Below are 24,289 nucleotides of genomic sequence, written 5' to 3'. Positions count from 1 at the left end.
AGCGCTATACATATAACAACTTGCAATCAAGTGTCGAGCACTTTATATAGAACTTTATATATTATAACCTCAGGTATAAGTAGTATACATTAGATAAAGAGTAAATTAAGCATCTAACGATATCTCTACGTCAACTATCGTTAAATATAACGTCAATAACTAAAATCATACGGACGGCTCTTGCGACTTACGTGTCCATACAAATGCAACTTTTAAAGAAAAATCGATTTAGTTCGATAAAACTTTTGCTATCGGCTTGACATATCGGCCCGACAGAATAATTTCCGATTGTACTTTTTCTAAGTTTCGAGTCATTTTGACAGCTGCCCTGTTTTTAATCAATCCGCGTTTCTACGTTGTACGACAGCGTTGTAAGACTCACGCGCTCGGAAATTGCACGAATCGCCGATTTTCCGTTGCTCTGACATTTTAGTTGGAAAAAATTTCATGTTCTTAACAGCCGTGACTTTTTCGTGCTTTCACGATGACTGTTCATTTTATCGTTAGGAACCATTGTGGTTCTTTCCCCATTTCTTTGTCGCAAGTCCGATTGATCGTACAAACAATCGAACCACGCAAACGTTACACGCAAACCGCTTAACGTTTTTACACGAGTCTCGGTAAGCACGCCCTTCCATTCAGCGCGATAAGTAGTGGATCACCCTTGTCTAACACCTCGGTGGGTGTTACCCGCGCTAAGAAATGCGCGAACTTCCAGGTCATTAACGACAGTTTTGAAGTATTAAGAACAAGGCACAGCATCCGGAAGTTCTTGCAAAGTATTAAGTATAATATGATTCGGTATAATTCCTCCATTCTGCGGTGTCATGAATCGAGAAACTAAGACGGGCAGTCATACTTTTCCGATAAAAACATTACCTCATATTGATAAATATAATAATTATTTACGCTGTGATTCCCCGCAGTAATATTCCTTCGCGCTAATCTCTGAAGTTACTTCCCTCTAGTAACGAGTGTCAACGAGTAGTTAAAATGCGCTTAACGCGCTCCATTTTCCCATGTTGACGAGAGTCCACAAGCTGCAGTTTTAATTTCGTTCATCAAACTACTTGTTATGTGTGCTCTCGCTAACGTCCACGTAATAACGTGCTTGAGATATTCCCGGACGGTACGCCTGACGGTGCACAGGAATGAAGCATGATGAACTTGGAAAGAAAAGGTATGCATTCGAAAATAGACACGCGTACCTCCGCATTCTATACAAGAGCAGTTAACGATATAAGAAATTCCAGGCTCGAAGTTCAAGACAAACAATGAGTAAACTTAAAGCTGATGTGAATCGATGTAGGTAATGACAAGGAAAGAAAGTTTTTAATTTAGTCATATCATAGTTGGTTTTTACTGCACAACTGATTTTATCGATCAAGAAGTTATTCAAATTGAAAATTAATTGTAACTTTTTTCGAAATTTCATGTTTTAGAAATGTAAAACTGCATGGTTTTAGTAAAGCATGAATTTTCTAGTTGTAACAAGTCATAAATATTAAATTGCCGCGAAAAATATCATACTTCATATTTGTGAGGGTGTAAAAAAATATATATGAATTTGATGTAATTAAAAAACATAAAATTATAGGAATACAAATTTAATATTTGCGAAAGCGTGTAGAGAAAGTAACGGTTTCACTAGTAGGAAAATATTAGCAATGAGGATGAGTGAAAATGAGCAATGAAAATGAGGTGCCACATGATATGAAGGTGCGACAAGTTTCTCAAGTTTGGCGTAATATCGTCGCCGTAAATAAATTTTCGCCGGCCATTCAGGAATATAAACAGAAAGTTTTATGGCAAGTATCAAGGATGTGAACCTATCGCGCCAAGTATTTCCGGTGTTCTTATTTTACGATAGAAGATATCTCTACGACGGGATCAGTTCGTAGATTCGAAGTTTCTCAATTGCGCGCAGATATCGGATCTTGTGTTTTACTGCTGGTCATGAGCGAAGCTAAGTTTAGCGATTCGAGTACCGCGTCAAAGCTTTCGAAGCGACTTGATTTTCGATAACAGAGGTGACGTCATTTGCTCGCAGGCCTCAGCGGGATAGAATGCATTTTACTACGTTCTTCGGAGTCTTAGCTCACTGTCTTTTCGACGATACTGTCGCATCGATGTTATTATTTCGCGACAGTCGAAATAACTCTAGGTCTACATCTATCTAACAGTAAGTTGAAATGCTTTCGAAGAGCATCGTGTGGAATGCATAATACAGTCTGAGTATTGTTTCTCAGAAGTCATGTGAATACTTTATATTATGTTATTTATATGCTAATATAAATTCTATATTGATATTCCTACACATGAATCGCTACACATTCTTGACGTTGACTTTTGCGATTTCGTCGATGTCACAAAGAGAAATCAATTTATTAATAGCATTAATAATAGCATCGTCATGTATGGCGAAATTTTATTGTTCTCTAAATTATCGATCTTTTTCTTTCTTTCTTTCTTTCTTTCTTTCTTTCGCTAATTGATCCTATGAAGTATTCTTTTCATTCTTTTCATTAGTTCTTTTTAAGGTATTATTTTGATTAGAAAAGAAATCGTGTCGCAAGCGTGGGCGTGTTAAGTCCTCTCAGCAATATGTCAACGAACAAAAGATATGCTACATAAAGGAAATTGATTGATAATTTTATTTTTAATAAGTTCAAGCCTCCGTAAAGATTAGCAGCTTGAAAATTGCTTGTGATCATAACTGTCATATGATTCTTTAATCGTGTTATAAATCACCTTTCCTAAATCCTTTTGTACTCAATTCTCTCCCTTTCCTGTCATTGAAGCCGCAAAAAATCAACGTCACGCAAACCATGCAAATTCCTGTCAATCACAACCGTCATCTACAATCGCTCCTCGTTCCCATTATATAATCCGAACTAAAACTCGACGATTTTAACTCTTTCGATGCGATTATGTAATAATTATAATTAATCAGTTGTCATAACGGGATTGATAAAGGAGAGAAAAAAAATATTTAAAAAATTGTTGGCCAATTATATTTGAAATTAACCATCATATTTATCAAAAAATATAGTATAAAACTATATAAAGCGCGATGTTCTCGAGCAAAAGAAAACAATAAGATGTTTGAGTTAAATTTTAAGAAGGGTGAAATTCTTAAAAAAGAATAGAAAAACGACTCATTTAGGAAACAATAGCGAGAAAGACTTTATCTAAAACTTAATGGATGTCAGAGAATACACAAAGCCCAAAAGCTGCAGTAACCACAGAAGTGAAGATGTTTTAAGAAAATCTTGTTTGGATGGAAAGAGGAATGAAACAATGAACAAATGATAAATAACAGAGTTGAAAGAAAGTATCTAAAGTGATATTCGAATCATCTGTATACATATAATATTTCATACTTCCTAATATGCAATATACAGTATTACTGCAGAATCGAGGTCGTCATCCGCACCGAAAGAGTTAATGTCGCCGCTTGTTGAAAACCAACTACCACCAATCTCGCCCACTCTCCTCAACCCAGTGACGGACGGTGCAAAATGTATTTACTACGTAGCGTATGGGTAGGTTGGTGGATAATATAGAAACGGTCAGCGATAACCCCGGGCGTGCCCCGGGTCCCGCCCGCTTCATAACTAGATAAATGCCTGGACCATAACTTACGGATGAGAGACGCGCCGGTGCAGACTCCTCATGGACATGGCTCTGTTCTTGCTGCGACTCGTGGTGGTGGTAGTGGTGCTGATGGTGGTGGCGGTAGTAGTCGTGGTGGTTGTGGTGGCCGTCGTCGTCGTCGTCGTCGTCGTTGTTGTCGTCGTCGTCGTCGGCGTCGGCGTGGTCGTCGTGATCGTGGTGCTGCCCGTGATCACCGTGGCCAAGCCCGGGAACGGGCTGGCACTTCCGTTTGGCGTGGCGCGGCGTGGCGCAGCTGCTGGGGGAGCGTGGGGCTCCCCCTGGGCCGCCACGGCCACCGCCGCCGACGTGAGGCCCGCCGAGGTCGCCAGGCCGGTACGCCGGAAGGGGCCCGAGGTAGCCGCTAATCGGCGTGCTAATCTGCGGGCGAGCCGACGGGCCAGGCGCGCCCCTGCGGCACCGGCACCCACGCTGACGGCGTTTCTGTGCCACCCCCCGTGCCCAGGGGGTGGTACACACACTGGGCTCGGTTACCGCACCTGACCACTACCGTTCCTCTCGCACTTCCTCGCACGCGGCTTCTTCTCTTCAGCTTTCGTCTGTATCTTCTTTTTCTTTTCTGTTTCGTTAATAGTCGTTATTCACCGACCACCCCCGAGCCCGGTCGTCTCGGTTGCGATTTCATCAATGTTCGGTCTTGGTCGCTCGGTCGTCAGTCGAATTCTTCTTCTTTCAGTGGCGAACGTTGCTTGGTGAATCGTGCGTGCGTGCGTGCGTGCGTTCCGCTGAAACACGTAAAATGAGAAACGTATTATAATGGACGGCATGGAAGTGAAGGGATGAAGAGGGAACACGTGATTAATTATACTGGGAACGAATTAGGAAGGGTGGTACGAATAATTAAAAACTAAATTTTTGTGACCTATTTTATCCTAAATTAAGTACGAGCCGTTGTATCAAAATGAATTCAATATTAATATTAATTTTTTAACATTATAATATAATAATTTTAGAATCTTTTTACACAAATCTGTATATTTTTGTAGATTTTTAATCAGTAACGATAATTAATATAATAATAAAATCCGAAATGCAAAAAGTTTTATTCATTTAAAAAGCAATATTGAATATTATCTACTTTTAATGCCTTTAGAATGAAATTTAGAACTGTATTTATTACAAATTTGAGAATCACCGATACAGGCGTGCTGCATGTTACGGGACAGTAACGATGATGAATGCAGCAATAAAATAGCCGCGAATTGGAAAGATATTAGAGCTTGTACATCTAGCGCCGAATAACGTTACAAAATTCACCGAGTTAACAAATGTTTACGATACTTTGTCGATTTAGCGACACCGTGTTTGAAAACCGATCGAGCCGTATAGCCGACCCAAGCCACTTTGCGAAATAAGCAATAAATATGTGCGCGTTGAATTTTAATGCGCGACAAACTTGACAAAGGAGTTTGTCGAGAGTACGTCGCTTGTTTACCCCTATCGATACAAAAATCGTTATCGGGTCGGTTCGTATGGAAATGTTGCGATACTCATCGTCAGACATGTAATCAAAACGAGTGCATCGGGAGGCGAATGAAGAATATCATCTCGACTGTGTGTTTTGTGTAGAGTTCACTATCGAACCATTTCCTTGATTAATGCGGCAAGTAAATCGAGGGTCTTGGGGTGTCGTTATCCCTCCCGCGGCTGGTATCGGACGGTAAGGGAAACGGACGGCGCTCTCTCTATCGTTCCCGATAGAAATTTCAGTGTTCGTATTAAAGATGGTGGGCCGTGGACCGTGGTCCTCGTTAAACTTTAAATTGAAAAATACCGTCGGGTATATCGCGTTATTGGAAAATTCCCTCGGTGCGCACGCGCCCGAGAACTCTTCCCGCCCCTTCCCCCGGTGTGTTTTACGCCACGAGACAAAAATCAGATTTTCGAATATTTTACGCCTAGACTACAGCCCACGTGTATTGGATTTCGCGCATTGAATATCTGATCGACTATATAATAATCACGCGTGAGGTATTGAGCTGTCGCAGGGCGCAGTTGAGGCCGCATTACTGCAACTGCTCTCAGATAACAATCGCACTGTATCACAAAAGGGAAGCTTTAACGAAGCCGAAGCTTCGAACCATGAACGTCCCAAATCTTTTGTAGGTGTTCGCATCGCTCAAATTTTCCTTAGGTCAATGTAAAAATTTTTTATATTAATTACAATTATTTATTTTTCACTTTTCGTACTTATCGTAAAAATTATCTAAACAAGATGTCATATAAATCTTGTTATATAAATGTGTTTATAATATTGATAGAATTTTTATATTGAGGAGAAATGCAACAGAATTAAACAAGCGATTGCGACGCTTGCAATAATTTGAGCACGTTCATCTAATTATGTTGGAAGAAGACTAAAATGACTTTTTATTGCAATAACGTGAAGTGAATTCTTCGTACAGAATAATTAGAATCCCGCTATCATGTCAAAAAAGTGAGTGAAAACATCCGTTGAAAATTATTCCGGTTGATATATATTCAACGCTATTATTGATAACCTCGCTTTTGAAAATTCGGATGAAAACCTCCATGATACGCACTCGTAAAATCCGAAATTTCCGTCCAGTCGTTTAAGTATTATATAATCTGGTGGTGGCAACCCGTCCTATTTTCGTCACGTTGCTTTTATGTAATATTCATTTAATGCTCCGAGTCGAGTATTCAGTGTCAGTAGTCACGGTAGAAGTACCTATGTACGAAATATTTGCGATTCCAATGTTGGGTATTCTCGTGCATGCTTAAATAAATATTTCGACTAAAACTGGTCGAGACGCTATTCAATTTAATTGATACCGAATAAAAAAAACACCAAATCACTTCCGTTTAGAATACAATTATTTAAGAACACTTGCAATAAAAATATCTTTATAAATTAATAAAAATTACGATAGGTATAATGGCGTGTTTAGATCATAGAATTTAAATAACTATAATCTTTCGTTTTACAAATGTCCCCCAAATCGATATTTCTTAATAAATTCAAATAACTAACATGTGATTTATATGAACTCTTTATGATAGTTATTAAAGTAAAAAATAACTAAATGGAAGCTTTTTTTTATTTGGTTCACATGTAAGCATAAATTTAAATAACACAATACACAATAACGATACATTTATTCTCTTAATTGTTGAAATTCAAAATATATGATTTTCAGTTATATCGAAACATAACGTTATCGTAAAGATAAATTTATTTTTCCGCCGAATTAATTTTATTGCAGAATAAAATCGATATAGTAATACAATTTTCGGAAATATCGGTATACATATAAATCCTATAATTCAATTAAGTACAGATAGTGGACGATGCAATGTATTTTAATTTTTCTCTTTGTAAATATAATTTTTTAAACAAATTTAATAATAAAATGTTAAAACCCGCGAAAAAAAATAAAATAATATCTGTTTAAATTTTGACAGGGAACAAATTATTTCAATTAATTCGCGAGAATTAACATTAATTTGTTTAAATTTTATTAATATAACTTCTATATTTTTGTTAATTATTATCTTTAATTTTCGTATATATATCTGTCAATTTTTTCATTTTTAAAAAAGCTTTCTGTGGTGGTTCTTCGAATCCATTATACTGTTGATATCGCACAGAACAGTGAATTCGTTTTTGTTCCTGAAAGATCAATCCTGAAAGATCGATTAGCGAACACTTGGTATTTTCTTTTGCATATATACGCACCTAGCGATTTATCAGGATACAGTGGCGAACGAAATCCCGCATCGGCGGTGATTCGTCATCCCGTCCCGATCTCCCTCGTCCCTGCGCACCTTGTGCAGGCGCAATTATAAGCCGGCGCCCTCTCGGCGTCGTCGACGGTGAGATCGGATAACGGGTCTCGAATTATATCAGTGCATCACAGTCCGCGGGTCCGACGCGCGAGCACCGCGATCAACCATTATTATCCCGATCGAACACACTCGCGTCGCGTGCCGCACTCCTCGCCATCGTGCCTCGCATCGCGCGACGTTCATTCATTCATGCTCGGCCCGTGACGGTGGTTCCCCGTGAGAGCGCACGTGGGTGTCTACCTACCCCTCCCGCGATCATCACCTCGTTATATATCATAATATCACAATGGACGATTTTGTTTGTTAATAATCTCCTGGCGTTTTTACGATACGTGGTAATAACCTTAAGCTTAGAAATCACAGTCGCGAATTGATAACGGGTCCTCATGCGTGCCCCCTCGCGCGGTGTACCTCGCGACGTCCTCGCCACGTCCACGTCGTTCACTGCGCATACTTCCGTCTTCGGCGGCGACGGTCTCGACCGATGAAGAAGAGGAGTCGCTCTCCTCTATCCCTTTCGCTCCGATCTTTCTCCCTCTCTCTCTCTCTCTTTCTCTATCTATCGCACGCCGGCGATGACCTTCGCGAAGTCGATCAACTCTTGCTTGCTTCCACGTTCTTCGAGGTTTCCGCGTCGACCGCGACGACGATGACGCGGAACTGGCGCGAGCTCGCCGGCTGTTTATCCTTCCTCTCCTACTGCGGATTGCTGCGGACGGATTGCTGCGTCTTCCTCTCCTCTAACGAGCCCGATCGCCGATCCCGACCTCCGACTCGGTGCCGTTATCGATCATCCTCGCGCGTATGTTTCCCGGTCCCCCCTTTTCTTTCGTCCGACACACAGGGACTCTCCTCTCCACTTCAAGGGTGCGATGCGCGCCGGGGATTTCTCTCACTCTCTCTCTTCACACCCTCCACACACTTTCCGCTCTCTCTCTCGTCCTTGACTTCTCGCTCGAGAGATAAGGGGAAGGACTACCACTCGACCGACTCGACGTCGTCGGGCCGCCGAACGACGCGACTGCCGAATCGCGGGGAACGTCGTATGACGACAGCCTGCACCGATCCCGTTGCTGCGTCGTCGTCGGGGGTTGTCTGATGTCGCAGCTGCCTGTTGTGCTCGATCGCTGCTGACTCCGGTCGACGACGGCTCGTACTGCTGCCGTGGCGCGTGTCCGCGCGCGAGCTCTTCCGCGGTGTCGGCTTCCTGGGGGAGCGCGCGGCGCGCGATGCCATCGTCCTCCCTGTGCCCGTGCCGACCGCCGACTGTGTGCCGGCACACACGACCGCCTCGTCCCGCGAAGACGAGGTCCGCCGACCGCCGAGGCGCGTGCTCTCAGTAGTCGCTCAGTGTCGCGACGTGGTGACGCGACAGGCGACCTTCCGCACGGATCCTATCGTTGGATCGTGTCGGTTGACCGTTGTCCGCCTCCTCCTCGCGCCGATGATGCCTCGGGATTGCGTCCGAGGATCGCCATAGCTCTGCTCCTCTCGTTGCTCCGATGATCGTGGAGCATTTGGCGGGCGTCGCTCTGATAAGTCAGAGTAGGGAATCCGTACAAGGTGTATAAGGTATTGAAAGGGTGGAAAGTATGGGAAAAAGAAGAAATCTTTTCGGTGTCTCGCAGCCGAGTACTCTCGTTTTAATGTCCGTCTCCGAGAATCCTCTTGAATTTTCAGAGCATCACGAGTCCTTACGCGATGACACGTTCACCTTCGGTGACGATGGTGTAAGTTTAATCGCGAATTGCCACTCTTCCTCCGTTGCACTCTCACTCGATCGCGACAGCTCGTCGACGTCGTGGTGGATGCGATCGCGTCATCGTGCACCGTTCGACATCGCACTCTCACCGCGAATGGAACCGGGTCCCGGTAGTCGCCCCGATGAATCCGCTTGATGACACACGGCTCGCGTGACAATGACACTGTCGTCGTTTTGTCGTCCTCGTCGTCGTCCAAGTCGCCGTCGTCGTGGTCGTTATTGTCGATGTCGTCGACGTTGTCGTCCTTGTCGTCCTCGTCGTCCTCGTCGTCGTCGTCGTCGTCGTCGTCGTCGTCGTCGTCGTCGTCGTCGTTGTCGCCGGGAGGACTCTCTTGTGTCGCTCTTCGCTTATTGGTGGAGAGACGACGACGTCGTCGTCGTTCAAGGATGACTCGGTTCGAACAAATACCGATGAACAGGGTAGATGAACAGGGTTCTACCGGGTGGCAGCTGCGATTCTTAACGATGGATCTCGTCCGCCGAGTGCGCGACTCGCCGACAGCGATGATGACGACTCTGTGAATCGAGCGCGGGCGGAAACTGGCTGCTCGACGTCGGTTGGCCCCGGCTGGCGAATACCATACTCCGAACGCCACATTCGGTACCACGGTCGGTCCTCCTCCACGTTCCTCCGCCTCTCGCGCAAGCTCTCCTCTCTCTGTCTCGCTCCCCTCTCTCTCGCTCCCTCGATTCTTCCCTCTCGAGTTTCGCCAGGTTCTCCGTCCTCGTCCTTCTCCCTACCCACGTTTTGCTTTTCTCCCCCTTTTCCGATCTCGATTGATGTTTCTTCGTAGATTTATTTCACAACTCTTCTTGTTTACTCATCACTTTTTCCCATCTCGTTTCACAGTTTTCCCTCTCTTTTTTTATCTCTACTTCTCCTTTATCGCCTTCTCTCCCTTTTTCCACCCCCTTCTTGCTCTGTCTCTCATCCGCCTCGCCCACTTGCACTCTCTCTCTCTCTCTCTCTCTCTCTCTCTCTCTCTCCCCCTCTCTCTCTCTCTCTTCTGTTGTCCTTTATCACGCGCTATCCCCGTTGCACTCTCCGCCTATCGGAATTCCCAGTCATCTCTCGACCTCAACGCGGGACGCGAAGCAACTACCCTTTTTGCTGCTACTACTGTGAAAGGCGACGACGAGGTGCACCAGCCCTCCTCTCGCCCTTATCGATCACGACGCATGTCGCGCGGATTTACGAAAGGCCTCGTCCCATCCAATTCCCATCGAGATGAGAAAGAAATTTCACTGTTCCCTCCTACTCGTTCTATTTGCTCTTCCGTGTGTGAACTCGACAAAAGAAAGAGATGCACACGGTGGCGGTACCACGCATGGGGGTGGAGTGAAGGGGGGAGGAGACGAAGAGCGTGCGCCGTTATATGTGCCTATCTGTCTACCTGTCTGTCTATCCGTCCGTCCGTCCGTTCGTCTGTCTGTCGGTCTAGATGGTAGCGTGTTACGTGCGTGTACGTACTGCCTGTAAAGCAGCCGTGTAACATATGCGCAAACGTAATCCCGACACGTCGATGTTGGGCGGCTGATAGCCGGCCTCGCACTGCTTCCCCGATATGGCTACGCGTCGTAACAACAGCAGCGGCCCGGCCGTGCGTTCTCCATTCCCCTCACGCCCACCCCGGGGGCGAAAAATCGCCACCCTCTCGTCGTCGACGACCCGGGCGCCGCGCCGCGATGTTACCTGGAAACGCGAGTCCTTGATATAGGGACTCATCCCTTTCCCTAGGAGTCTTCTGTGTGCTTTGTGATCCTTAATATCTTCTACATCCTCTCTATCTGAGGAGGGGATGACACGCAAGAGCAGCTTGTATAAAATATTTCACGGAAGAATAAAATATTGTATTCTTTTATAGAAAGAGCTTTTTTCAAAGACCCACATATTATCGCGAGTTGATATTTTAATAAGGGACGCGTTTATTTGAAGCGTCTGTGATCTGACGGTGTTATATAAGCCGGTTTTTATCACGTTGGGACTAAAAATCATGGGAAACATCGGTTCTTAGCGATGCACGTGTTTCTGTCGATGGTATGCGATACGATTGTCTATTTTAAGTATCATTTGCCTTCTTCCACTTCCGAGAAGGCCGCGAATACGTCATGTATCACACTCCATTTAACCAATCAGTTTGGAAATGCAATCAGTTATCGTGCACTCAGTCCTATACCTACTTGAAATCGCTAACGTAACCTTGCTTCCTTTATACCTGTAGTTCTAACTATATCGAACAGTACAATGTATGTTCAAAGAATATTCGGATTGGCACGTCATTTAAGAAAACATTTGTATTATCCGAAATAATAAATCTGCATTAAATGAAGGACAAATAATTTTTATATTATTTTTATACATTCATCAGAAAAGATTCAAAAGTTAAACGATAACTTAAATAAATTTTTAAAACGTTAAATAAAAACATACTTACAATTGATTCTTTATTTGTTTATATAGTTGTCACGTAATTATCTACGGACTTATCTCGATCAATCCTAAATTTGCAAAAATATATATATGCGTATGAATTATTATATTTGTAGCAAACGAGGAACAAACTATGTTGTATTCCATGATTATTCTCTAACAAAACTTAATTTAATTTAATTTAGTCTGGAACGTTTACGCTTCTCTAATTCGAACGCGAATATGTAACGTCTTATGTCTGGAAACCGATAACGGGAAGAAGGGGCAGAGAGAGGGGGAGAGAGAGAGAGAGAGAGAGAGAGAGAGAGAGAGAGAGAGAGAAACGGAAGCGATGTCCTCAATCGAGCGACGTCGATTCATTGTCTGACGAATGCGATACCGTGACTACTTACAGAAGATATAGGGTGACCGTAAATTTGCGCTCACATTCCATTCTCTTCGAAGAATGCGACGTTCGCTCTTACGTCTCTCAAATATATATCAAGAACGAGGTTAATATATACTTTCTATAAGACTGAAATGACGCATAAAATTCTAATGTCTGACGTAAAGATCACTCGATCGTGAGTCGTCATCCATGTAAAATGTATGACAATACGATTCGATAATGGCGATTATATATTATAGAATCGTAATTATATCATGATAACTTTACGATAATTTTTATACGCCCAGTGAGAAATGACCCATCGAATCGACGTCTAGTTAGACGTCTATAGACGTCGGTAGACGTCGATTCGATGGGTCATTTCTCGCTGGGACGGTATGTATCTTCATTAATAATTTAAGTAATAAGCGTAACGAGTACAATTATCCCACGTAGCAGAGTGACGTCAAATGACGTATTAATAACGTGTTAATGACGTCTCTAACGTCAGTAAAACATTATTAAGACGTCTTTAGACGTCATCCTGCTACCTGGGATTCTTAATAAATAATAATTTTTTTACACGCAGTTACGCGCTTGTGTCTTATTTACATTTTCCCACTTGTTAGAGCAAACGTGAACTTTCCGTGAAGTTCAAAATGACAGGATAAATTGTAAGGTAATCCTGTTGCTCGTAAGAAAACGCAAAGTTCACCGAGGGCGGAAGTATATATCGCGATCAGTATATACAGAAGTGACGCTCTCTCATTTTAATTCATATCGCGATAGCGTCTAAGAGGCTTACTTGCATGGTTCTATTTCTGTCCGGTCCCTCCTAAGTCCTACGTTGCACGGATAATTAGTTTTGCAAATACACATCATCCGAAGGCGAGCGCAATAACATAATCGCATAACGCTTTTATTTGTGGAGAAGACGTGCGAACCCTCGCTCGGCTCGCCCCGCAAAGATCACCCGCGCAACGAAACTTTCAAAGTGCAAGATTGTACTTGGGGCGACATCTCGCGGCTCGCGGCGCTTCTCGATAGCTGCGTTCGAAAAACCCGTCTCTAGATGCGCCACGCCGTTTTAATTTATTTAAAGAAACGCGTGTTTTTTCTATCTGTATGTTTGCGCATCACGATTTGGTTATTCGAGAAATATTATTATTAGTTATTATAACTCTTTCAAAATTAGTATGTCAGATTACAAAGTGTTACTTCTAGCTGCTTGGAAATGACGTTGCTTGGTTTCTCGAATAATCAACAGTCGTTGATGAACGTTATTTATTAAGACGGAAAGCATGCGCTTGGACATGCTTTTGTCAGACATAAACATTTTGATTATTTATAATTCCATACATATCTCTAGCTAGTTGAACGCAATTGAAACTGTATTCGATAGTCTAATAGCTATTAGATGTGTTTGACAGATAATATATTTAATTAGTATTAGGCGGTAAAACGGACTTTTGCTTTCAGACGATAATCACAATGTTATTATTAAATTATTTGAATAAATTTTAAAATAAGGGATATATCTAAATTCGATGCATTCAATCACTATGACGAAATTAACATATCAAACAATACCTTTTTAAACGATGCCATTTGGTTATAATAATACCATAGTATTTGAGTAGAATTATTAATTTTCTATAGTATTTTGCAAAGGATTTTTAATTTTTCGTCGTTTGACTGTAGGCGATCGACTCCGATTGAATTAATCGCCAATCGAGTTTTAATCAGAGATTTAGGTCGGTTATTAGTCGCCTTCGGGGTGAAACCGAATACGAGGACGACGGATAAAACTTTTATCATCCCGACATCCCGAGTCTCCGCGAGGAGATTCTCCCCGCGGCTGTCAGATACCGCCGGCCGCGGCGCGGAGCGCGGAGGGAGTATCGTTTCTTTTTTCCGCCGTGTTCGCGCCGCGACGCCCGCGCGACTCGCAGCCTCGATGGATCGACTGGATCGACAGTCCGACAGATCGTTCCGATCATTCGGCGGTATCGATCGGCGTGCGTCGGGTGCAGCAGGTGCAGCCTGTCATATTTACTGATCCTCGCTCGGGACTCGGGACTCTGGATATTCTCCGGACTCTCCCTCGGGAATCGCGGCCATCGCGTCGCGCGACGACGGAACGTGTGTTATCCCACGATTGACGATTGTTCGTGCAATCGCGTCGAGCCCGCGTCGTCGTGTCGCGGTGATTCCATCGCGATCATCCCACAGGAGGCTCCTCCTCCGTCGGTCCGTCGTCTCCTCCTTTTTCCACGGGGTAACCAAGCACCGCGGGGGGCCATTTTTGTCCGCCTCCTGGATTCTCGAGGGCCAGACGTGCCTGTCCCGCGCGATTCGCGATGACGGAGACGAACAGCGCCGCGAATCTCAACACCAAGAACGGCAACTTCATCTGCGGCGTGGTGGAAGGTACGTACGTGGTACGACCGGAGCCCCGCACGACACTTGTCGGGAATGTAACCCAAACGCGCCTCTTATGGTATGACATTCGCGTCCTTTGCCCCCCAGGCGTGTAACACATTTCATCGTTCGCAGGTTTCTACGGACGACCATGGACCACCGAGCAACGAAAGGATCTATTCCAAAAGTAAGCCCGCATTGTAAACGCATTTTTAGTCATTCTTTTTATGAAGTGCGAGGAATATCATTTTTCTTTCACTCTCTAAATATATTAATTTCTCCTATCCATCGTGAACATTACATTAATACATAATTATATTAATGATAATTGTTCATTAATTATAAATTATGCTTATTTCTAGGTTGAAGAAATGGGGAATGGACTCTTATCTGTATGCGCCAAAGGACGATTACAAACATCGCGCTTATTGGAGGGATCTGTATACCGTAGAAGAAGCCGAACATCTGACTGGTCTAATTACAGCTGCTAGGGAATACGGGATAACATTTTACTACGCATTATCCCCAGGATTAGATATCACGTATTCCAGTTCGAAGGAAGTCACTGCATTGAAGAGAAAACTGGAGCAAGTCAGCCAGTTTGGTTGTACAGCATTTGCATTGTTATTCGATGATATAGAGCCAGAAATGAGTGAAGCTGACAAAGAAGTGTTTCAGTCTTTCGCACAAGCACAAGTATGTATATAGTGTTTGTAATATTTATGTAATGTTAGTGATTTTGCATGTATGTCAGTTTGTTGTTCCCAAAACGAGTTATAATTTATTTCATTTCTCTCAATAAAAAATTCTTTGACTTTTCGATCTACCTTTTATAAACTAATACATATAGAATGAAGATTGGAGTCCAGCTCACAACCCAAATATGAATTGATTGCTCTCATACAGAGTCATGTGTCATCCCACATGATGCATTGAATCTTATATTGTTCTTTTTTTTTTATTTATAGGTTTCTGTCACAAATGATATTTTTCAACATCTTGGTCAACCTCGTTTTCTTCTGTGTCCCACGCAATATTGCGCAACGCGCGCGATGCCAAATGTCGCGTCTTCGGAATATCTCAACACTCTTGGAAGTAAATTAGCTCAGGAAATTGACATAATGTGGACTGGACCTAAAGTCATATCGAGACTTTTAACTGTCGAGTCCATCGAAGAAATCACAGAAGTGCTCAGGAGACCACCTGTTATCTGGGATAACTTACATGCCAACGACTACGATCAGAAGAGAGTGTTTCTTGGGCCGTATTCTGGTCGTTCTCCTGATCTTATACCTAAGCTCAGAGGAGTTTTAACTAATCCTAATTGCGAATACGGAGCGAATTTTATAGCAATTCATACATTGGCTCAATGGAGCAGATGTAATGTGGATGGAAAAAGAGACCTAAGTCTAAGTAAGATTTTCGCTATATTTTCTTTTATAGATTTTTTCCATCTTTTGTAAGATAAACTTCTAAGAAATATCGCGAGAATGATTAGACTTGAAATTAAATTCGAATCTTCTGCTTTTCGGCCAATTGCTTTATACATTTAACAGTCAAGTACCAATAACAGAAATTGCTAAGACTTATTCTATATTGTAGATGATACTGTATCAGCAGACATTAAATTAGAAACCGAGACAGAGGATGGCGTTCTCGGTGAAGATGTTCCGTCAACATTATCGCCGAATATGTATCATCCTCGACAGGCTCTGAAAAATGCGATAAGCGAATGGTTGTTAGAATTCAACAAGAAGAAAGCAGCTTGGGGGGTAATAGCCAAGCCGCAGCCATGTGTCGCTCCTACGATACCTATCCCAATAATTCCCTCCGTGAACACGTGTATGAGTCTTACGTCGACGACAACCACCACAGTTTCTGCCACACCCACGCCTGTGGCGAATTCTAATCATCTTCAAGCATTAGCCGAAGTTTGCTCAAGTGTAACAGGTAGCGATAGTTTCATACCTCCGTCTGGGCCTGTGATGAATTCTCTAGTGTCAGACATAAAGGTGATCAGCGAGCCTGTCCTGTCTACGTTATCCACCTCAACCGGATTGTCTTCTATAGAACCTATGGACTGTAATACGACTCCAAATAACTCGCCGGCGCATATAGCAAAAATTCCAGCGGAGGATGACGCTATGGTAGATAACACTTCTGTAAGTCGTTAAAATTTTAGTGGATTTAATTATGCATGTATAAACGTGTGATTTCTATTTGCTAGACATGCAGCGAAGCTTCCGGAAGTATGCAAGTAGAAGTGGACGGCACTTCTCCAATGGTCAATGGTACACAAATGATTATAGAGAACGATAGCGAAAATCATGAGAGTTCCGATAACGCGGATGTGGTATCACAGGAACCTGTGGATATCGATAAACAACTCACACATGAGGATCTATCGCTCTTATGCGATCTATTTTACTTGCCGTTTGAGCATGGAGGTCAAGGAATTCAATTGTTACAAGAATTTAATTGGTTGAAGAGCAACGCTTATGTTGTTATGAAGAAGTCCAAGGAAGAAGATCCAACGTCTGAGTCAGACGTGAGTTGCATTGAGAAGAATTTTATTTTGACAAGTTTGATGACATATGATAAATGGTTTCAGATTGAAGAATGGCATCTTCGTGCCGCTAAATTGAACGACATATGTAATGCGGTAAATAGATTATTCCAAAGACTCACATACTGTAATAATCGTGAGTTATTGTACGATCTGTACTCGTACGTATGGGATATGAGGGGAGTTGTTTCTCTTCTAAATAGTTACGTGAAATGGCTGGGTAAGTTGCATTTGATTCATATATGAGATATTTTCTGATATATTGACATTATTAAAAAATTGACGTTAAAAATATCTCCAAACAGTTTGTTTTCTAACAAGTAACAAATAAAATTAGATTATAATAGTAATGAGAATGATTCACAGTAAAAATAATTGATATAATTTCTGAAAACTTTAAGTACGCTTGTATTTATAAATTTGAATTATTATAATTAAAGTAATCTTTAATTTTACAAAATTCTTATTTAATTACTATTTTCTAACGTGATATATATTAATTCTTGTCAAATATCAGGAATATGTATGAATCAAGATAAGAATTTTAATAAATATACATAGTCTTGCTATTATTTTTATTATATATAAAGAAAGTCTATTTGAAATGCTAGTATGCTGGTAAAAATATGCAAGTCAATGATATTACTAATTTTTTAAATTCCAAATATATATATTTATTGTGTGCTCTAATAACAATCTGTCCAAATAATCAATTATTTCATATAAATATTAACCTTTTCGATATTAGATTCAATCCAATTTCTTAAAATTATATTCATTGTACTGCAGACAAGTGCTGTTGTTGACTTCTCTTAGAAATATTATAATTTATTACCTATACTTATATTTCAGAACAAAAGTGTCACGCGTATCGGTAAGTGAACGTTATCTTATTTTTTGTTATATAGTTCTATCTTTTTACAAGGAAAGTCTCTTCTTTTTACTGATTTGATTAAAGATAGAACGTACTGCATTTCTCTTATGCTTTGTCAAGATACGATCATTGTCAAAATTATTATCAAAATATAATTGAATTGTTAAATATTAGTCCTACATGAAGTTTGTTGCAGAAATTTTAATGTTAAATACAATATATTAATTATTTATATATAATTTATATTTATATATACGTATATAATATATTTGGTATTAAAAATGTTATAATACTAGTATAATATTTCTGTCAGACTTGTCAGACTAATACACGATAATTGTTATATTTCCTTGTAAATTGATGTTAACTGACGCTGCGCAATCTTTTTTTTTTTTTTAATATCTGCTCTTTGAAATCCGTAAATTACTGATTCATAAATAATTCCACATAATTTTACACAATATATTTGATGTCACTTATGTATATCAAGCAAGAAAACTTAATTGCTTTTTGTTTAAACAATATCTAGTTGTTTTGGAGATATCTAACAATTTTGAAACATTTTTTTCTTTGAAAAACTTGTTCAAAAAGATGACAACTGTAGTGAAATAGTATTAACAGTAGATTTCTTCTGCTTATTTATCGTGTTTATAATATACTAAGTAATATAATTTTCAAACTTTGTGCATAATATTAAGTAATAAAGATTATCAGTAATATTCGGAAGTGTCACATGTCACAAATTGTATATTCGTGAACTTAGTGTGCATTTGTTTCTGCGCATTAGAGATAAATGCATCGCATTTACGCGCGTAGAGAAAACTTTGCCATAAGTCAGAAAAGTTACATAAAAAATACATGTTTCTACTTATTAAATGCTTTTGAAGACAGAGTATGTGAGTAGACAGAAATTAAATAAAATTTATTATAATACACTTGCTACAAATATGCATATACAATTGATACTTGTCTCAATTTTAAGATATATATATAATCGTTGTTTTTTACATTTTTATATCTTTCTAAAAACGGTTCTGACTAATGGCCGCTGGCTAAAATTTATTTTGACGATTTTTATGTAGGCAAGCCACAACATCTATTTTTCTGTTTAATAAAATTTATATTACTGCAAATATATAATATAGGATTTTTATCTTTGTGCTTAAAATTGTTTAATCTAAATCTAACTCATAAATGGTATACGTCTGATTGAAAATGTGAAATAAATTGATGTGGCTTTCCCATGCAATGGCGAAAAGATCATTTGTAGCAATGGCAAAAACGGTGATTCTATGAGATGACATTCAACAGCATCTTTATGGAGGTGAACAAATACTGGATTTAAAAGCAATCTTATACCAGCTATTAACGTATCAATCGACTTTCTTTACAGATAACATGAAACAGGAGTTTGTTTTCTATATATAAATTTTTATGCAATAACGTATTAAAATCCAAATTAGAAATTGTACATATATGTATATTATACATGTTCTTCTCTAAACATATTTATTCCAATCGAAATTGTATATGATTTAAGATCTATAGCGAATATTCTCCTGTGGAAATGTAAATGTATCAGGATCAGTATAGCTTTGGTTCATTCACTAACTCGCATTTCTGTGTTTTTTTGTCTTGTTGATAGCGTTTGGCAGATTCCCATCGACGATGACGACGTTTACCCAGGGCAGCTACACATGTATGCGGTTTAACAGTCTTTGAGTAACACGGCGGAAAGCGCGCGAAATAATAAAGTTTCAAACATTGCAGTGATAGTTGCATTTCTAAATTTTTGTTTGGGACTTTACAAAAAATATTGTCTCGTTTAACACGAGCGAGAAATGTGTGCATATCTATAGAAGCAGCGTTGCAACAGCTTGAAAAATCAATGTGTACAAAGCACATTTATTTTCGCGGTTCGCTATGTGATGGACATACTTCCTATATATCGCAAAGATTGTAGATATATATATATCTACGTCCACGTTTAATTCTGTTATTTTACTAAAAATATATATGTGATACACTATACAATGTCGTTTCACAATCTGTTGCATACACATGTTAAATTTTGTGATGATTTTATTTTTAGTATTAATATTTTGTGTTATTTGTAGAATTATTTTTTTGCGTCTATATAATAATTCATATTGAGAAATGAATTATTTTGAAAGCTCTTTTTCTATTAGATTTTATAAATATATACTTGAAAAAACGTGTGATCGAAATGATCTAACACTCATATATCGATTTTAATACATTTTTGCGTTTCTGAAGTAAGTCCATCAAAGAATTACGTAGAATTGGCACAATTTAGTAAACAAGAAGTTATAAACTCTTGAATGTCTCCCTGCAAATCGTGATCTTTGATCATTTGCGATAAAAGATACTTTTCCGAGTCTTTTGATTTGCGAATATGACGATGTCTTGTGGATTAACAATGGTATTACGACATGCAAAAATATCTATTCTTTTTTTTATCTTAAATGATCAATGCTCCTACGCTCCTTTTGCCAACTTGCCTGCACTAATTTGTTTTACTTAGTTTCAGAAACTATATTCTTTTCAGGCGTGATAAGAAATTTTATTTCAGGCGCATATTGGCAAACTGGACTATTATTCCACTTTTCCTAGATTCCACTTTCCTATCCTAATCCAGTGTTTCAAGAGTTTAGCATTGCGCGAGCTTTGGTGCAACATCTATGAAATTTAATTTTTTTCTCTATTTACTAATATCGGTTTCTCTGGAATAAAATATAATATTTAGTTACGGTAACAATGTAATATTTAGTTACAGTAACAATTAAAATTTCTTAAAATATTATATATAGATTTTCAGCTTTATATTATACATTGTTAAAAGAAAGTATATCCATTATAAAATTTACTCTCTATCTGTATAATATTTATTTTGAATCTGTAAAAATTGGTGCACCTTAGTTATCCGATTGGATGAATCATTCTTTTTCTCATACTCTCATTGACATGGAGCGGAACAATTCCGAAATAAATGAGAGAAAGAAAGACATTTCCAATCGACTTGTACCTTTGCATGTTAAAGATTTAAGCAAAATTGATGCCCAGAGCAGTGGAAGCCAATTGAAAGTAAACTACACGCATAGCGCGCGAATGTAATTCCAGCATTTCGTGATTTATTAAAAACAATTCTGTGTCTTGGGATAGGGTTTTCAAATGGTTGGAAAGAAACATTTATGAGTGGAGACCAGGAGCCATGGGTTTTTCGTGGTGGACTTACGGCTGATTTACAGGTATATTTAATTTCCTTGCATTTGTTTATGTTTGACTATAAAAATGATACATTGCAGAACATTATTTTTGTGTGTTTAGAGATTAATTCCAGTTGATAGTGGCAATGATTTGTTCGTCTATAAAGCACCGGAAGTGCCCAGTAGTAAGATATATACAATTCGGCCATACTTACCGAGTGATGAAGAAGCGGTTTATGCGGTGTGCAATCAACTGAATAATTGTACAACTTCATCAGCTGTAGCAGACAGGTGTGTATAATATTAACATATTATTTTCTTATTTTCTTGAAGAAATTGTTCTGAATATCTATCTATCTAGACTCATCGGAGGATTTCTAACATTAAGTCCGGAGTTATGTATGGTTGTTGAGGATGAAAATGGTGTAACGGGCTACGCAGTGGCTACGCTGAATGTAAAATCCTACAATCAGAAAATGGCTGTTTCCTCGATTCCTGAACTGCGAATGAAATATCCCTTAGACAATAGCATTAGCGAGCTGCCACAAAATGTTCAGGTATGGGAGGGTTAACGATTTTACCTATATCTGTATTTTATATGTTTACCATCGTACTGACTATTTTCAAATAAAAATTGTAGGATGCTATACAATACTTTCATTCATTTATTCCGGATGTGTCGGAACAATTGTGCAGACAACATCCGTCGAAGCTTATATGTGGTATATTGCCAAGTGTGACAGATCAGTCTATTTGTAAACGTTTAATAACCTGCGTTCTTGCAGCTTTAAGAGCAAATGGTACGTATTTTACTGATTTAAAACATAATGAAATAGACTACTCGATCTCTATTGAAAATTAAATTATGTATACTTGTTCCTAATATAATTAAATATTATTTGATGTTATACTTTATATTGCAAACATAGGTAAATATATAAGTGTATTTGTGGAATATGTTTTGTGGGATAGGTTCTTTCGGAGTACACACAACGATGTCGTCAACGGACAAAGAATCTCACGAATTCTATGGCAAGCTAGGCTTCGTTGATTTAAATCCGGCGCATGAGGAATATCCTGCAATTAAAACTATGTGTAGAAGTTTCTAACAGAGAATTAATACTCCAATGATCCTCGTCAACAAAGTGTATCTACTTGGACCATCTCCCGGGAAAACAACGGTTTCTTAGGATAACTCCTAAAACACAGAAGCTAGTAATAAATTTGAACGCCTTTATTCAAGACCTTTTTAAACGTAACCTGCAAACGCGATAAGTGTACTTTTTGGAGAATGTTCGTACACTTGAAAACATTATTTCTAATATATTCGATATAATCTTTCTTATAGTATCGAAATCTTTAAATGTATTTGATACGAATGTACACATATGTATATAATAATTAATGCCAAGTTTTAATATTATAGTAATACTTCTATTAAAAGGAGATGAATAAGCATAATTATATTAAAAGAAGATGTATAAGTATAATCAGATTCGTTTTCAGTTCAACATGAATTATATTCTTTACTTTGTTAACACACAGTTATGTTTATTATATTATTAAAATATATATATGTATTACTATGCCATATAACACTTCATGTAGTATCTCATTGGTTTAATTCTAATTGGATTCCTTCTCAAACATACCCCGTGTTCCTTTTTTACTGGAAGTGCTGAAAATATATAGTTGGCGTCACGTAACTATAGATTTTCAGTACTGGCAGTGAATATAGGAACACGTCCATAGTATGTATATACAATTTTCAATATGTGCGTGATGAAATGCCAGTGTGTTCATTAATGAGTTGGAACTTTATTTAAGAAAAGTATTTTCTTATCGAAATGATATGTATGAATGACTGAATATAGTTTTAAAGTGCATTTTTTTTTAAATGCGCTTTAAAGTTTCTTTTAAATAAATGTAAGAAATGAGTGTGAGAAATTATGACACAATTTAGATTTTAACTATGTAGTCCTAATCTATATCTGATAATCAGATGTATATTATGTATGAATAAGTTTCGTAGTATTCACTGCTCAACTACAAGCTTGTAATATACATTGAAATCTACAGCAGTAAGGTATTTTAGGTTTCATGTACACGTATATATAATCTCACATATATAATTTTTCTTATGGATTACTTTAATTGGCTCTACAAATGTATGTATATATCTCTTATGTAATGAATAAAACTACGAAACGATGTGATGTTTTCTTTCTTAGACATCTAAAAAAGAAAATATTACTTTGTCGTAATCCATTGTTATTAGACATAAACAAGATATATGTTAGATGTTCTTTTTTATATTAATTATTCCATACAGACATTACTTTAAACAATTTAGAAGTGCACTATTAAGTATCATAGAACGTATTAATTGCTAGAAAAAGAACTTTTTATCTTAACTTTTATCTTAATACAATAAGCGAATACAAAATTTAAAGCGCAATGTCGTAATAAGAACAATAACGTGCATTATATATGTATGTAAAAAATATTTGAGTGATTTACTTCTTATGTCTCTACGAAGGTATTAATAAATTCACCATTAACTGTACAAGTTAAATATATTAATGTATGAAGTGTATAGAATTAATATAAATAATAACGTACAAGATTAAAAAAAATTAATCATAAAAACTTATATAGATTATTTGCCTTACATGTATTGTCAGTACTGACATAATAATAACTTACTGTGCTATTTAAAATAGTTTTCCAAGAATTTTGTGCAGTACCTTCAAACGTTACTACAAAGCTTCATTGAGTGACACGTACAAAAAGAAAAGAAATACATCCTCACAGATTTATATGCTAGATTTTACTTGTACTTTGATGGTAATTGCTTTTAGAACTTTTGTACTGAATATATTTGATAATGGAGTAAAAAAGATAGAATGCACTGGCAAGGAAACTGGAAAGGACACCAATTTTTTAAAGGATTCTTACCGTTATTTTTGAAATACGTATAATACATCTTTTAATAACTTTATATCTTGTTTCATTGTTGATATTACGCGCTTTCTATATATATATATATATATATATATATATATATATATATATATCTGATACATCCAAGGAATATTCCATTCCAGTTTTTTATTATGCATGAAAAGCTCATTTCTTCTCCAATTACCTTGACAT

General features: G+C 38.8%; 1 protein-coding gene across 3 annotated transcripts; it reads left to right on the top strand.

Moving 5' to 3' along the window:
- Positions 1-13,959: 13,959 nt before the first annotated feature.
- LOC112465650 (protein O-GlcNAcase) lies at positions 13,960-24,211 on the top strand. Of its 3 annotated transcripts, none has more exons than XM_025033297.1 (13): positions 13,960-14,475; positions 14,602-14,653; positions 14,829-15,162; positions 15,435-15,879; positions 16,069-16,613; positions 16,694-17,014; positions 17,078-17,252; positions 19,552-19,605; positions 21,090-21,175; positions 21,255-21,424; positions 21,495-21,690; positions 21,774-21,933; positions 22,106-24,211. In XM_025033297.1, the coding sequence occupies exons 1-13, from the start codon at positions 14,406-14,408 to the stop codon at positions 22,240-22,242; spliced, it is 2,745 nt and encodes a 914-aa protein (XP_024889065.1). In that variant the 5' UTR covers positions 13,960-14,405; the 3' UTR covers positions 22,243-24,211. The 3 variants fall into 3 exon arrangements, with proteins under 3 accessions (XP_024889065.1, XP_024889064.1, XP_024889066.1); XM_025033296.1 differs by having other exon boundaries at positions 16,069-16,628; XM_025033298.1 differs by lacking the exon at positions 19,552-19,605 and having other exon boundaries at positions 16,069-16,628.
- The last annotated feature ends 78 nt before the right edge of the window (positions 24,212-24,289 follow it).

This window comes from Temnothorax curvispinosus, unplaced genomic scaffold (assembly GCF_003070985.1).
Source record: "Temnothorax curvispinosus isolate PA1 unplaced genomic scaffold, ASM307098v1 QBEX01015410.1, whole genome shotgun sequence".
In the NCBI taxonomy this organism is placed as follows: Eukaryota; Metazoa; Arthropoda; class Insecta; order Hymenoptera; family Formicidae; genus Temnothorax; species Temnothorax curvispinosus.
Note: the sequence above shows the minus strand (reverse complement) of the source record. Positions and strands in the feature narration are given on the sequence as shown.

Excerpts from the sequence above, each read along its gene's own strand:
- LOC112465650 (XM_025033296.1), top strand. The coding sequence starts at position 14,406 with ATGACGGAGACGAACAGCGCCGCGAATCTCAACACCAAGAACGGCAAC. Across the intron at positions 17,253-19,551 it reads TAGTTACGTGAAATGGCTGG|CGTTTGGCAGATTCCCATCG; the intron begins GTAAGTTGCATT and ends TCTTGTTGATAG. Across the intron at positions 21,425-21,494 it reads TCATCAGCTGTAGCAGACAG|ACTCATCGGAGGATTTCTAA; the intron begins GTGTGTATAATA and ends CTATCTATCTAG.